The sequence below is a fragment of the Tachysurus fulvidraco genome, chromosome 2, assembly GCF_022655615.1.
Source record: "Tachysurus fulvidraco isolate hzauxx_2018 chromosome 2, HZAU_PFXX_2.0, whole genome shotgun sequence".
Lineage (NCBI taxonomy): Eukaryota > Metazoa > Chordata > Actinopteri > Siluriformes > Bagridae > Tachysurus > Tachysurus fulvidraco.
Genome location: NC_062519.1, coordinates 24428354 through 24444309, shown reverse-complemented (window position 1 = coordinate 24444309; position 15956 = coordinate 24428354). Strand labels below are relative to the sequence as shown.

At 38.9% G+C, this 15956-nt stretch overlaps 1 protein-coding gene and 1 non-coding gene across 3 annotated transcripts; both read right to left on the bottom strand.

Annotated features, from left to right (window-relative positions):
- Nucleotides 1-339: 339 nt before the first annotated feature.
- Nucleotides 340-15707, bottom strand: homer3b (homer scaffold protein 3b). Of its 2 annotated transcripts, XM_027169893.2 has the most exons (10): nt 15286-15707; nt 9257-9413; nt 9050-9181; nt 7863-7970; nt 5027-5166; nt 4297-4453; nt 3194-3271; nt 2982-3092; nt 2508-2588; nt 340-2417 (listed from the first exon to the last, which is right to left on the bottom strand). In XM_027169893.2, exons 1-10 carry the CDS (start codon nt 15288-15290, stop codon nt 2232-2234), a joined length of 1155 nt encoding a protein of 384 aa, XP_027025694.1. In that variant the 5' UTR covers nt 15291-15707; the 3' UTR covers nt 340-2231. The 2 variants fall into 2 exon arrangements, with proteins under 2 accessions (XP_027025694.1, XP_027025695.1); XM_027169894.2 differs by lacking the exon at nt 3194-3271 and having other exon boundaries at nt 15286-15704.
- Nucleotides 7642-7805, bottom strand: LOC113657949. The gene has a single exon (XR_003444272.1). It is a non-coding gene; the product is annotated as a U1 spliceosomal RNA (small nuclear RNA).
- Nucleotides 15708-15956: the final 249 nt, after the last annotated feature.

Sequence of the window (15956 nt, the reverse complement as noted above, 5' to 3'; positions counted from 1 at the left end):
TCATCTCATTGTATCATTGCTACATCTTCACTAATGTAATTGTCTTCTTCCGTATGCAAGTGTTTTTCCTCATTTTATCAGCAATTTGGTCATCTATTAATTCCCACCTACTCTTATACAACTACAACCAACTAGGGAGGTAGAGCGCTAGCACAAGTTTAAGACTTGATTGACAGTTAAGAGAGAACATCATCCCTGGCTCTGCATCGTAAACTCAAAATCTATATCTTTTTTTTTTCCCCACACAGGCCAACTGAAACAAGGTAATAGGCCATGACTGACCACATGCACAATGACAAAGCATTGTCTGATACCATGTAAAGACAACAGTGAAAACAGTTTTTCACAGAAGATAAGACAGTACATTTTATTGAGACCCAATTAAAAAAGGACAACATTTTTCATATTCATTATATCAGCATTAGAAAAATAGCAAATTTATGCAACATTGTTAATGGACAGCAAAGAGCTGCTCAAGAAGAAATGGCAATACCGAAAAAGGGTCATTGTTAATATTGAATAGTTTGCTTGGCGAGAAACCGGAGCTTATGCGCGGCTGTGAGTCTGAACCTCGGCACGTTTTGTAATAGCTCTGTTTAACTTGTTATAAGAAAAAGCATCACGTATTCTAAATTTGCAATATGACACTTTAAAATGAATAGGAAAGAGTTCACAGCTGAAGTGGGAAGTTCGTATAAAGTCCTTGACGAGTTGCAGCATATTGTGCAAAGAAATGTTAAGTGTAAGCAGTCATATTTTAATGTTTCATATTCATCTCTAAAAAAAAATTATGATGGGATATACAATAAGAAATACTATAAATAAGCAGCGAAACAATCTAATTCAGAGGAACTCTCCACTTGCAGTCTCTAAATCGCATACATCCAACATACACTGTATGGCCGAATGTATGTTTACACCGGACCAATGTATATATAACAATCTCAGTCCACATTTAGTACCTCATACTCTGTTATAACCTACTCATTTAGCTACCAGAGCATTAAGGAGGACAGGTGAAGAGGTCTGGGGTGCAGTCTGTGTTTCAGTTCATCCCAAAGGTGTTCAAGTAAGGTTGAGTCAGATTCAGGGCTTTTGTGCAAGACACGATCTTCCAGTTGAACCTCAACACACCAGGTCATAATAGAGCGTGCTTTGTGCACGGAAGCTTTGTCATGCTGGAACTGATAGTGTAGTGATATTGTAACACTACAGCATACAAATATACTGTATAAAACGGTGTGCTTCAAACTTGTGGTTAAGAGTTAAGAGAAGAACCAGATATGAATGCGATGATCAAGTGTCTATATACTTTTGGCCATACAACGTATAGGCAATAGAGCAGATTATATCAATAATACACAGATTTACAAATTCCTTAGAAGTCAAAAAGCAGCCTCATAGTGGTAGCAGTAATAGTAAGGAGACTGTAAACTAATGACTCGATGTTTCATCATCGTTGTCTATGATCAGGTCTGAAGCTTTGGCAGTGGTAACTACTATTGCAATGAGAGTTACATTAATCTTTACTACAAATTATGTAGTGTTTCTGTAACTACATCCTTTGCAACAAACAATGGTATATAATACATCAATCAGACTTATTAATCCCAGTTATGCACATTTTACTACTTAATGCATGCTCCCAAGTTGGGATCTCCCATTAATTACATTCTGATTTTAAACGGGAAAAAACGGCCTACATGCACAAGTACTGTAGATCAAGCAGTCCTACTGTAGATGAAATGGTATCAGATAAGAGAGACACATGAATCCTTTATCCCATTCTTACACTCTCATCTCACTTGTACCTTTTAGGATGAGAGCTGTACATAAAGCTGATTTTTTTAATACGATTTTCTGTTAAATTGTCATGTAATGATTTATAGACAGAATAAGTCACCTGGGTAGTTGATCTATCAGGATATGAATAAAGCAGAGGCAGGGAAAACATTAGAGAAAAAAAAATCAGTAAGAAATAACATGCATATTTATAAGAATAACAGAAATGTTGAGGGATAAAATCCAAGTCTTATTCTAATAATTATGGGTTTCTGTCTCTAAACCTTAGTGACTGAGTGAAGTGTAATTTTCGAAGTTTTTTTCTGAGATTTGGAAAAGTAACGTAGACCACTATAGCGGATTCACGTTTAAGAGGAATTAATTGCCGTGCTTCTTCTCTACATGCCTGCGTGATTTAGCGGTCTGATGTTTGACGCACGTGATTGGTGCTATTTATTTAAAAAGTTGTCCAGACTCTGCCTCAAGTTGTTCAGATCAAAAATCTTGACGTCCAGCACTTCGATGACTTTCCGCACTTGGCCCTCCGTCTGCTGCCTTGCCTCCATGGAGGATGCTAAATTCTGCTCTGCTTTCTGCACTTGCTGCTCCAGCTCCAAGTTCCTCTGCTCCAGTTCCTAATGACGAAGCAAAAACGCTTCCAGTTACATTAAATCAGCTTCTCTGCAGCACCAAGAAGAGTTATTAACAAAGACGCTCAGGCTTACCTGCATTCTTTTATAAATCTCTTCCCTCTCCTCCACCAAATCCTGGAAATCTGATTTCCTGCCTTGAAGCTTGTTAATTTCCTGCAAGAATATTTTTATCCAAAAGGTTTTCTGACAAGAAACAGACTGCTTTGCAAAACGTATAATGTACGTGTGTGTCTCAAAGAGCTGGCAGAATCAGTACACAAATAAGAAGAAGCAGTAATTAAATAATTAAAGTAAAGTAACTGTTCCATATGCCAGCCTCATAGCTCAAACTATGACAAACAGCACCTGAAGTGCTAAACTATTGGCACCTTTCATACAAATAAACAAGACTAAACATTACACATGTATTGAATAATTAAAATAAATATTTGCTTTATAACCTTCAGGTGACTGAAATGACCATGATATGTGCAGCGTGATCTTATAAACGGTCACATTTTCTTGCCCCAAGTGCTACAAAAGAACTACAATGAAGAACGCTCATACTTCATCTTTAGCCATTAAGAGGGCTTCCATATCCTCTACAGACTGGAAGAGATCCTCGGTCTTGTTCTCACTTGCAGCAGAATGTCCGCTTTGCTCTTCCAGCTCGGCCACCTGAAATCCAGAACGAGACGGTTGTGAATAACGTCCTCACGACTCATCCCCAAAATATTATTACCATAGTAGTGACACATAGTAATCATACTATGACCTACACACGGTTCTTCAAAACCACACGTTAACGCCGTGCTTAATTCAGAGGCGACAAATCTTTGCTCTGTCGCTGGAAATTCCTTGAAGGAGAGAACAGGGTCATTTTTAACACACTTAGGCTTTCGAGCACTGATCATGTTTCTGCTTATACTTGAACAAATGAACGGCAGAGAGTTCCCTATAGTCATTTTTCTTCTTTTCTACATTACAGTTAGAATGAAACATTGTTCTACAGTGACTTTTCCCATGAGACCTGAACTACATTCCACCACCTACTTGTGTTGTTCTTTATGCACCGAATTCTGAGTAAGTGAATGAAGTTTAGAAAAAAAATGGATTTAGGGATGACTTCATTTACTTAAGTCGAATTTCTATGTGCACTATTCAGATTACACAAATAAGCTGCATGGACTACTGTTCACCCATCTGAGGTTGACAGATATTTCTTAAGAGAGTCTAAATCACCATCTTGAAACATAAATATTTGGCTTTAAGCCTGAAAAAATTCAGGGAGACAAACATTTAGTGTCAAACACCACAATAAAACATGATATAAAAACTGACTGTGATTACATACAAAATACTCACAATCAACAATATATTGGCAGTATACTAGATACTAGACTTTATTTCAATGCCTACCTTCTCCCATTCATTATATATAATATATAAAATGAGATGCTTGCATTGAATAAACATCTAATATTAGTCTGGTATATCTGACAACTTGGCTTCCGTTCTCATAATTCAGAAGTTTGTAAAATAGCACTTGATCCAGCACATGCTATTCTTTATTCATTTTATTATTATTGCGATTATGAACAAACTATCCGTGTCAATCCAATTCTGAAGGAAAAATCTTTGGATAGGTGTTACCATCATGGTGACGCCTCGGTGTCTCCATGATTATACACAGAAACACCAACAAAATCTTCAGAGCTGCTTTTTGCTATACATTTATTTGTAGTTCTGAATGTGTTTTAGAGTCGGGTCCGTCAAAACGGTTTTTAGACTGTTTAAGTAGTGAGATCGACAGCCATGTATAGTGTGCTGCTTCGCCGAAGAGTCTGCTGCGAACAAAATGAAGATGAAGAAAACAACTAGCCTGATCTCGGAGTCTGTGCGTCTCCTGCTGATACTCCGAGAGCTGATTCTTCCACTGTTCAATGCTGCTGTTGGCTTCACGCAGCGCTGCAACAAGCTTAGCGTTGCTCTTCCTCAGAGTGAACAGCTCGGCCTCCATGCTTACCTCGCATATGGATCTAGTGAAAGCCAGAGCACATATGGCAGAAGTACGATATGAACACCTTCAAAGGAACGTAATCGCATACTCAGGTAAAGCTGTACTGAATGTACAGGTATGAACTAAATATTTGCCCATGTGAACAGATCCTATAATGGATATCCTGTGGCTCTGGTGTTAACATACAGTACATATGTTCACGGCCATGTTTTCCCATAATGTTTTAGGCTCCCTGGCAATTTTCCCACCATTCAGCTCTCACTGATCATACAACAGAAACCAAAAGGGGAGGGTGAGGGTTAAAAGTGCTATCTAACTACATCTTATAGAACTTAAACTGCATTACAGAGGAAAAATCTGCCCTCTTCCACATACAGGAGCACACAGACACTCATAATTGGTTAGTAATGCTGTGATTCATGTGAAGAGTATGCCAACCCTCTCACTAAGAGAGCGGAGCCAATTTGGTTACTTGTTTTTTTTGGCTACTCAAAATGATGCTGTGTGTCAAGTACTGAATTTGCGTTTGATGTTGAGATGTTGTGTATGTGAAATATTGTTATTGGATAAATGTCACACGCTGGTGTCTTACCCTTCTGAACGTATCTTTTTAACACACTCCTTCTTCATGGCCAGCTCAAGGTCTGCGCTCTTGCTGCGAAACAGCTTGTCCTCCCCAGAGCCATTTACACACAGAAGTGCTGTCAGAGAGCGCCGGTCTCCAGACAGAGCCTATAAACAGACAGCCAAAAGGTGAAAAGGATTCTGGCTTAATAAGAACCCCTAATTAAACTCTCCAGAATAACAGACCACAGTTTCTCTTATACTTAGTTAGTAGTATTACCAACTGCTGCAAAGTAGTCTGCCATGTAGAAGATAAGGTTTCCCTTTTACCGGTAGATGCATAGAAATAAAAGGCATAGAGTTTTTTTTACAAGTATTGAATGTACGGAGTAAAGCTAACAAATGGTACATTGATTCACTTTGAGACACACACAGACACACAGACTCACGCTCATTCACTGGTTCGCTCAGGCTCGCACTGGTGCGCTCGTTCGCTCAGACTCGCACTCGTTCGCTCAGACTCGCACTCGTTCGCTCAGACTCGCACTCGTTCGCTCAGACTCGCACTCGTTCGCTCAGACTCGCACTCGTTCGCTCAGACTCGCACTCGTTCGCTCAGACTCGCACTCGTTCGCTCAGACTCGCACTCGTTCGCTCAGACTCGCACTCGTTCGCTCAGACTCGCACTCGTTCGCTCAGACTCGCACTCGTTCGCTCAGACTCGCACTCGTTCGCTCAGACTCGCACTCGTTCGCTCAGACTCGCACTCGTTCGCTCAGACTCGCACTCGTTCGCTCAGACTCGCACTCGTTCGCTCAGACTCGCACTCGTTCGCTCAGACTCGCACTCGTTCGCTCAGACTCGCACTCGTTCGCTCAGACTCGCACTCGTTCGCTCATTCGCTCAGACTCGCACTCGTTCGCTCATTCGCTCAGACCTTTTTAACAAAAGAAAAATAGAATACAGGCTTGCTATTGAAAAAACTATATATTATATATATATATATAAAATCTGGTTTTCTTTCACTGAAATTGGTTCAAGTCCAACATGATTTTTAACTAAAATCCAAAAGGTCTGATCGATATTGTAGTTTCATGGTAAACCATAAAGATCTGTATAATTCGATTGTTTACTTACAACCTTACAAAACTTACAAATAATTTAATAAAGGTTATATTTTGTTCCGTAGAGAACAAATTTTCCACAGGATCATTGAACAGATTTCCTTTCCTAACTATTTATAGCATGTTTACATGACTCATTTCATATTATTAGTGTCCATGTACTATAAAAATTCTTTAAAGTATTTGGGGTTTACGTTCTCTTTCACCACCACAGACCACATGCTGTGCTGGATTTCAAGCCCTGTGCTCTTTCATTATGAAAAAAATGAAGAAAAAAAAATCCTTTCATTATTAAATCCATCTCAAAAAATTCATCCAAAACAGCTCGTACTTGCTTGCAGGACTCAATCACATCAACTCCTTAGCTGACAGCGAGAGGAGTGAGATTTAGAAGCCTGCTCTTACGACATTTTAAAATCTGTTCAAACTGAAAGATGTGACCGTCGGTGACGGACAACTCATCCAAGGCATCTCCATGCAGGTTAACATCAATAGACTGGAAAGAGAAATTGATGGATTATACCTAAAAATAGTAAATGCAAAATCAAGACTATCACAACATGATCATAAGGAATGTATTAACTAAGACATACAGGAAGGAAAATAATTTCCTTTAAACGTGGGCACAATCCATTGCATCCGGCATCAAGAGGTCATACAAACAAGGTCAGCGTTTACACATTATAAGAAGACATCAGATAAGCAGTAACTGGCTTTTAAACCTTTTGGGCTCTTCTGGGACTTTTAGAAACTAAAGGGAACTCTGAAGAGCTTTCTGCGGTCCTGAAGTCACACTTTCTTATTAATAATGTATATGTATTACAGCTCAATAATAAATAAAAGACAGATTGCTTAATGAAAGATATTTAGAACCAGTATATAAATAACTAACTTTATAAATGACTAAGATGCTACATCCTCAAAGGTAAATTACAGACTTTTTACAAAAGTCAGCACCTCTGAAATAAAATTTTAAACCGCTAACAGCGAGTGAAGCCATAAAGCCGTAGACTTCACACTGAGGCTCCATTTATTTATTTATTTATTTATTTATTTACCTACCTTTTCCGTGTATGGTTGCTTTTATCTACCATCAGTTTCAGGCAGGACCCTAAAATATCTTTTATTAATTAAAGAGAAGCGCATTTATTCCCCTCCACTGGCACACACTCTGTTTATTTGAATCATTCATAATACTCAGGTCAGATTAAAGATGTATAACTCTCCATCAGGGCACAACTCATACAGACCGTCCATACTGTTTAAGGGAACCCATTCGTTCTCTGCATTTAACCCATCCAAAGTGCACACACACATCAGTGAACACACACACACACACCGTGAACACACAGCCGGAGCAGTGGGCAGCCATTTATGCTGCGGCGCCCGAGGAGCAGTTGGCGGGTTTCGGTCCCTTGCTCAAGGGCATCTCAGTCGTGGCCGGCCCGAGACTCAAACCCACAACCTTAGGGTTACGAGTCAGACTCTCTATCCATTAGGCCATGACTTCCCAACAAAACAGGGGAGAGAGCGAACGCAGTCCCCCACTATCAGAAATTATGCAGTCGAGATTCCTGCATTTGGGGAATTCGCAAAGGTCAGCAAAGCCCGAGTGCAATGGCCAAGCCTCGCTTTAGGCAAACCACCTCCTTGATCATGGTTTTGCCCCTGCCAGGTAAGTAATGAATATATAAGTATGAATGTATAATAAAGTGTTATAATGTAAAGCAGGGTAAATACCTGAAGAGGGTCGATGTTTAAACCAGGACAGATGAGCTCAAACTTCTCTTGTGATTTCTCCCTCACGAGACGTGCAGCTTCTTTGACTTCTTTGAACTGTTCTGAGAACTGGACAGAGTTCACAAAAGAGAAATAACAAAACCTATTGTATATTGTACTGGATGGGATTGGAATAAATGGGTGGAATTTTGATAGATTGTTTGGGATCGCTTACATTGGGATGAATGGGACTGGGATTGGGATTAAAGGGCATTGGGATAGATGAATAGATGAGGATGAAACAAAATTAGAAAAAAATAAAAACCAGATGGATGGACTCAGGACTCATAGAATTTGGATGATATTGGGATGGGATTGGAATGGAGTTGGGATGTATGGATGGATGAGTTAAACTGTACCTTTATTAAGATGGATGCATGGATGGGAGAGAGAAAGATGAGAGAAGATGAGATTTATTCAGAAAGATGGATGGATGAAAAACAGATTGAGAGATGAGATGAGATGAGATTAACCTTTATTATGATGGGTGGATGGATGGATAAATGAACTGGGTTAAAATGGGACTGGGATGAAACTGGGGCAAGACTAGGTATGGGACTGGGGCTGAGATGGGTGGATGGATGGATAAGCTGTACCTTTATTAAGAAGAAGGAATAGAAGGATGGATGGATATGAGAGAGAAAGATGAGAGATTAGATGAGATTTATTTAGAAAGATGGATGGATGAAAAACAGATTGAGAGATGAGACGAAATGAAGCTTTATTAAGATGGGTGGATGGATGGATAAATGAACTGGGTAAAAACTGGGACAGGACTAGGTATGGGACTGGGTACGGGATTGGTGGGTGGGTGAATGGATGGGCTGATAGATGGGTGGATGGACAGATGGATGAATGGGTATGGGAGGTAAGTGTTTAGATCTGGTAAGTGATCCAGCTTGTTACAGCATTCAAACAAAGCACAATGTATTTAAAAAAATACATAAGAAACATTTAACTATTTTTTAAATCAAGACTGACTACATTACTAATTACTAACTAATCCAACTGCAATCTGGGGTCACATTTTTAAAATCACATTCATTATAATTATACCTTTTTACTTAATTAACAGTTAATCCAATCTGGTTTCTTATTATCTTATTCCAGGAAAACACTAAACCTTCAGATTTTGTGAAACTGGTCACCTGCTGAAGATGCTGCTCTGTAGAAAAGCCTAATCCATACACGGTGTTTGCCCTGCTGTCTGCCCACTGCCCAAATTTCTGCGATGTCTTGGTGAAGGTCATGTTAGGTGTTACCGTGCTGTTTATAATTGCCTGAGTCAAAACAAATGTCAAGAAGTCAAAACACTTAACTCAAAATAAAGACCATAGGGCTTGTAGCGCTCTTACCTTCGTGCCGCCGACACTGATGATGCGATACACAGTCCTGTTGGCGTCAAAGAAAAACGACACAGTGACGGCATGCTTGCTGGCAGGAATCCAGTTTCGCTTAGTAGCCGGATCAATCTGGAAGACGTGTGCCTTTGTGCTAAAGAGAGGCTGCTCCCTGTAGCGGACCACAATACTCAAATTAAATCTTTTTAAAGACTTCTTTAAGAATGTTCTGTTAAATCCACCTCAAATTAACAGACCACCACAGGTTTACTTCATACTGACACCGTTCCCACTATATAGTTTGTTTCTGAGCTCTAGAGCAGTGGTCCCCAACCCCCGGGCCGTGGATCAGATGGTACCGGGCCACCCAAGAAATATTAAATTATTCCATTTTATTTACTGTGGTGTATTTCTCTCGGGTTTGTGCGACTTTCCATGGATGAGAGGTTAACCGAGAGCTGAGAGACGTCACCTAAATCCGCACCAATACCGTGCATGCGCAAAAATATCGTGATATCGGGGCGGTTTTAGGTGACGTTTCCGAAATCTTATCTGTGTGAAGCGGGGTTTTCTGCAGTGACAGCAACCAAAACAAAACAACAAAATAAACTGGACATAAGCAACACACTTCAGGTGTCATTGTCGCCTATTACCCCCAGATGGAACCGTCTCGTTGCAAAGAAACAAGCGCAGGGTTCTCATTGATTTAACATTCTAGTGAGTTAAAATCACTTTATTTTAATTTTTTGGTGTAACTGTATTTTATTTTGAAGGCATGTTTAAATACAATTAAATTAAAATTATTAAATTATTAAAAAACAATCTAAAATATAAACAAAATCAATGTGACGCGGTAAAATTATCAAACGTTGACCGGTCCGCGGCGATAAAAAGGTTGGGGACCACTGCTCTAGAGGATCTAAAAAAGGGGGCGTGGCCCTAATTTTACTGTAAAAACAAGTGCGGAATAAAAGGTTTGAACTATTTATGCTAGATGCGTGAAATTTTCAGGAATTGTTGTCTAATATAATATGTCTTTAACTTCTAAAATAGCTTCAAGGTAGATGATATTTTGTGTCGTTGCTAATTAAAATATGCTTATTCAAGTGGTAGAATTCTTTTTATAGTAGACTCTGTCATACATGTCAAATATGCATGTAAATCTAGATGTGAAATCTTTTTAAACAGCCCAAAAATTGCAAAGTCTGGGTTCTATCTGATATAAATCTAGTTCTTTAACCAGAACACTAGTACTATTCCTAAAAAATACACTACATTATATCTGCTGTAGTATGGAGAAGACTTTGATCTTAGGGATGAAATAATAATCTCTATTTAATTATTCAGATCATGATTTGACAAATAAGCAACCATGGATCTTGTATTTTTGTTGTAAGAGACATCTTATTCTAACTAACAATCCCTGAAATGTTCATGCATCTAACAATAATAATTCAAACTACCTGCACTTTTTTCTGAAGCACTGTTTTTTTTTTTTTACAGTAATATTACGACCAAACCTGCATTTTATATCTCAAAATCAAATGCAGACACAAGCCTGAAATTTTACACACTATTTACAGGAAATACTGACGTTATTTCCCGAAAGCATGAAGCTAATCCGAGATGGTCGGTCAGGAGGCCTCAAGGGATTTCACGTGGATTGAATCACTAATGGCTAAAGCTAAGGTACTGATTCTAAGGTACTGACTTTACTGGATGTCACAGTGAAGCATGCCTGTGACACTTTATCGCAAGTCACTTGTGTAAGGTTTTAAAAGTTGCTATAAAGGACGATGCGTGCTTTCTGGTAAATGAAGTCTGACCTGCTTCAGCTTCCGCGGATTTCTATATTCTCCGATTTTGGGAGTTTGAAAGTGTTGCATTTTACAAACACAGTATAGAACATACTGTAATGGATCCAGATCTTGAGATTCTACAATTTAACTATCGCAAACAAAACCAAGCTAAGCAATTTAGCTGTCAGCTCCATAATTATTGGCTCCCATTTAGATAATAGTTCAAACTGATCATCATACAATGATTTTGAATTTACACACAAACTGCAGGGGGAAAAATTATTCTGATTTGTTTTTAATGAAGAGTTTTTAAATAAAAGGCACTACTAAAAATATTTCAAATAATTTAAAACAAAACAAGTTGAACATTTTTTAATCGACTTACAGGAAAACTGCTACTGCTAAAAGCCTTACAGTGTGTTTCCTTAGGCGGTAATTATGAATGAACACAAATGTATAATTCCTCTACCATCTATTCACCAGTCTTCTCTGGCTGGAACGGATTCTCTGCCAGCAAAAAAAAATCTTCAACAGTAGGCTAGTGTAGTGTTTGCCAAAGCCGTATTTGCTACGCTCACTCTTTTCCTTTTTCGGAGTTGAAGACACATCACAATTTTAAATCGGAATATAATACTTCATATTGATTTTTATTGATTTGCCCATAGTGACAATTTCTCTTAGCTTGATACTATTTCTTCCCATGATCCAGCTCTTTTAGTTAGAACAAATCCCAAATGGGGTCATATTCACTTTGTTTGTGCCCTAGATAACACAGAACAATACAGCTGAGCGCCCAGCTTATGTGATGTAGAAAGACATCTGAGATTCAGTCCCATAACACTGCTTGTGGGTCATCTGGTAAAGTCTGCACTCAAAAATTTTCACTTGAAATTTTCTTGGTATTCACACTTTCATGAATGGGTGGTGCAACATTTAGCACCTGCTTTATTTTTTTTTTCATTTTTTCATTTTGCTGCTGTAATATTAATCATCTCCACTTCAAAAAAATAACGTTGCGTGCTGCAATCTATTTATAGAAGTGACTCGTTTATAAAAGTCAGAAATGTATTACAGGATGTCTTCTCTGATGAGATGAATAACGTTTCTATCGATCTAAACGCTCAGAGAGAAGCTTGAACCACTCAGCATAAGTGCTCAGGCCAACAGCGTTAGTGCCTCCTCACACTTTACCGTGAGCCTGTGCCAGCTGAGCAGACAAAGACGGCAGGTTCACGGAGTGGTCACGTTTCCGAACAGATGCCATTGGTGCGTTTATATTTACAAAGCTAAAATGTGCGATCCGGAACGAATATGGAGCTTTTAATGTCATCTCAGTCTTACTCTGCTTCAAGACATCCTCTCTCACTGGAAAATTCAAAAAGCTTATAATCGAGTTACATAAACCTGGGTTCCAAATCACTTATCATAATTATACGAATTTTACTACTTGTACTCAAGTCACTAACCAATGGAAAATCGTTAGGTATAGGCTTTCATGGTAGGAAAGACACACACACACTCACACACACACACACACACGCACGTCTGAGATACAGTGCAAGGTTCGAATTTAATACTGAACCACGGAGAGCTGTGCTGCTAGTTGTTGAAGCACTTTTTGGCTGAGGACACAATATACAAAGAGGAGCATACATACAACAATAAGCACCTAGTATCAACAGAAAATATGGAGGTAGGACATGATTCCTTGGGTTGGTTTTTCCAGTATGATTCCATAGGCTTTACTGAGCACGGATAAACCAGGATATTTACTTCTGAGCCTGGTTGTGTGGATATGCTGCATATTTTTGATCATTTTCATGAGGGGAACCAATAATTCCGGAGTGTACCGGATCATGACAAAACCTCTCAAACACTGTTCTCGGAAAGCTAAATTGCACAACGGTATGATCGGTTATTAGTCATGTTACCTGCCATGCTTGCTTATGTATCACTGTTGTAAGATTTGGCACATAACAGCCTCAAGCAAACTTTACCAAACATGCAAAAGGTTTGTAACTCACTAATATTTTTTTTGCTTGTTTTTTTTACCGAAACATTTATTTTACCAGAAAAAAATATATACATTCTGTTGAAAAGCTAGGGATCTTTCATTTGGCTTACAAGAAATGCACCATCTGATGGACTAATCTTCAGAGTCAATCCGCTTGCATCTAGATGGGCTCTGAGAACAGTTTGGCTGTTCTCAAACAAAATCTCACATTTGGCTCGATCCCTTTTATAATCACTGTAAAAGAGGACATGAATCTCTGGCAAATTTAGCGTACTGGGATTCCCTGGAGGCAATATTAAGATCAGGAATATACATTAATTATGTCTTAAACCCATTTCCCCCATTCTTAATAAAAAAAAGCTGTGAGTATCAACTTGTGCCCAATAGTGAGCTGTTACAATACAATGTTTTGCAAAACACCACAGATATTTGTGTCAGGCCCTGTTCAGTCTTGGTATTAAGATCTTTCCAGTTACAACTGGACAGATGAGAAGATTAGTCCTTCACGCTTGGCATTTTCAAGTGTCTTCAGTACACACTTGATTGCTCTATGAGAAAAGAAAGTTTGCCAGGTCTACAAAAAGTCAGTATCACTACGAACCCACACCACAAAGGTTTGACAAAATGGAAAGAAAATTATTTCAGTTATGGTGTCTGACCACGAGCTATCATAACAATTCCGATGCACAGATTTATGGATTAGACACAAGTCTCTAGATCAGACTACAGGATGAACACCACTTTTCCAAATGACAACTGACACAACAAACCAAAAATTTAACATAGGTGTTCAATCTGATTAGAGTGTACCCTCATATAACAGAGCTGCTGGATCTCCTTTATAGTGGACAAGTATTCAGGCATATACCATACCATCCTCTTGGTATGAGTCGAATGTGCAATCTCACTCACTTGTCAAAAAGTGAAGTGGTAAAAAAGTGACTCATCTGACCATATCCCCTTTTCCACATCTCTGTAAATCAGCACTTATGGTATTTGCACTGCTGTATGTTACCATAAAGCTCCTTTGGAATGGCACTGTTTGCAATGCGACCCTACTATATTTCCCCTTACTATAATTTAATGTGAATTTTTGGTCACGATTCTCCAATCCTATCTGCTGATATGTTCCACCTAGTCACCGTTCTTACTCAAACACAGTTGAGGAATCTTTAGGACTGAAGCTTCTTCAATCTGGCCCCAATAACAAAGCCTCTTTCAAAGTCACTTGGATCTTTTCCAACCTGCACGTCTACTGTATATTTATAAACTGTTGATGAGATTGGTTGATAATTGGATCAACCAAGATGGATAACAGTGTCGAGTCTGGATAGGGTCTAAAATTATTGCCGTTTCAAACATGCTTTACCCTTTCAATGTATTTATATATATACACACACATAAATACATACATACACATACACTATACATACTCGTACTGTCTATATTGTCTCACATACCCTGTATTGTCTTAAATAATCCAAGCTAAATGTATTGTACAGTGTTATTTTCGTCTGTACATTTGAGAGTTACAAACAGCTGGAACCAAATTCCTTGGCCAATAAACCTAATTCTGATTCTGATACACAGAGAGAGAGAGAGAGAGAGAGAGAGAGAGAGAGAGAGAGAGAGAGAGAGAGTTCTGTTTTGTCTTGTATAGTCCAAGCTAAATGTATAGTATAATGTTATTTATGTCTGTACTTTTGAGAGTCACAGACAGCTGGAACTAAATTCTTAGCCAATAAACCTGATTCTGAGATATAAACATGATGGGTTATAAGTTTAAGTGTAAAACCTTAGTTCAAATCAACTCTCCTCAGATCAGCCACTTTTGGAGAAAAGAGCATTTTCATGCTGATATGTAATGAGTAAAACATCAGGCTGCTTCAGAGCTTATAAAGCAGCTTTAACAATAACGTGTCCCATTACATCTCCTCAACACTACAGCTGTCCTGCACACCGAGGCTTCACTACACACACTGGCACTAAACAGCATGGTGACAAACATATGGCACTGTTTACTACACAGATTGGGACGAAGCCTCGGATCGCCACGTTGAAAGAAACACGACTTAAGTCGACTTAATAAAGTTAATGAGTTGTTACCCAGAAACTACACCCCGGATACCATACAGACACAAATCATGACAAAGTATCACATGTTTACTAAGTATCCCGTGTCTGCACAGGCAAACTACACCCAGCTACACTGAAGAAGGAGACAAACTCACCCCATTTTACACGGATAAGTTTGGGAAGTGTTTCTGCTGTAGCTCCAGAAGTAAACAAGCGAGTTCGTTAGCTTTCTGCTTCTTTTTTACTAGACAAAGAGAACTAAAAGCTCTCCTGAATGCTCAGATAACCTTATCGCTTTTTGGGTTCTAGTTTTGTCCTTTTAGAACTTTAAGTTGACGGTTTTCTCCGTTTCTGTCCCGTCGACTCTCGCGTCTTTAGCGCCATATCCCAGCTGTGGAACCCAGAGATGTTTGGTGCTGCAGTGTGGAGAAGACAAGAGCAGTCCAGATGACTGGGTCTGGAATGGAAATGCACTAAAAATCAGCAGCACAGTTACTGAAACACTGCATTAATGGGCTCAGCACATGAGCGTTTGCTGCTGCCACCTGCTGGTCACTTCATAATATACACAGCTCGAGAGGGCTCTTTCTATCTATCAATCTCTCTCTCTCTCTCTCTCTCTCTCTCTCTCTCTCTCTCTCTCTCTCACACACACACACACACACACACACACACACACACACACACACACAGATGTTACTGTACTGTTTGCAGATTTATTTAAATCGAGTCTTAACTGAGGTAGGGTAAGAATAAAGCTCTGTACATTATTATTATTATTATTATTATTATTATTATTATTATTATTATTATTATTATTATTATT

Bases quoted from the DNA above. Each gene is read 5' to 3' on its own strand.
- homer3b (XM_027169893.2), bottom strand. The intron at 4,454-5,026 runs GTAAGACACCAG...GGCTTTCACTAG, and splicing joins AAAAAGATACGTTCAGAAGG to ATCCATATGCGAGGTAAGCA. The intron at 3,272-4,296 runs GCTAGTTGTTTT...CTCTCCTTCAAG, and splicing joins CGCACAGACTCCGAGATCAG to GAATTTCCAGCGACAGAGCA.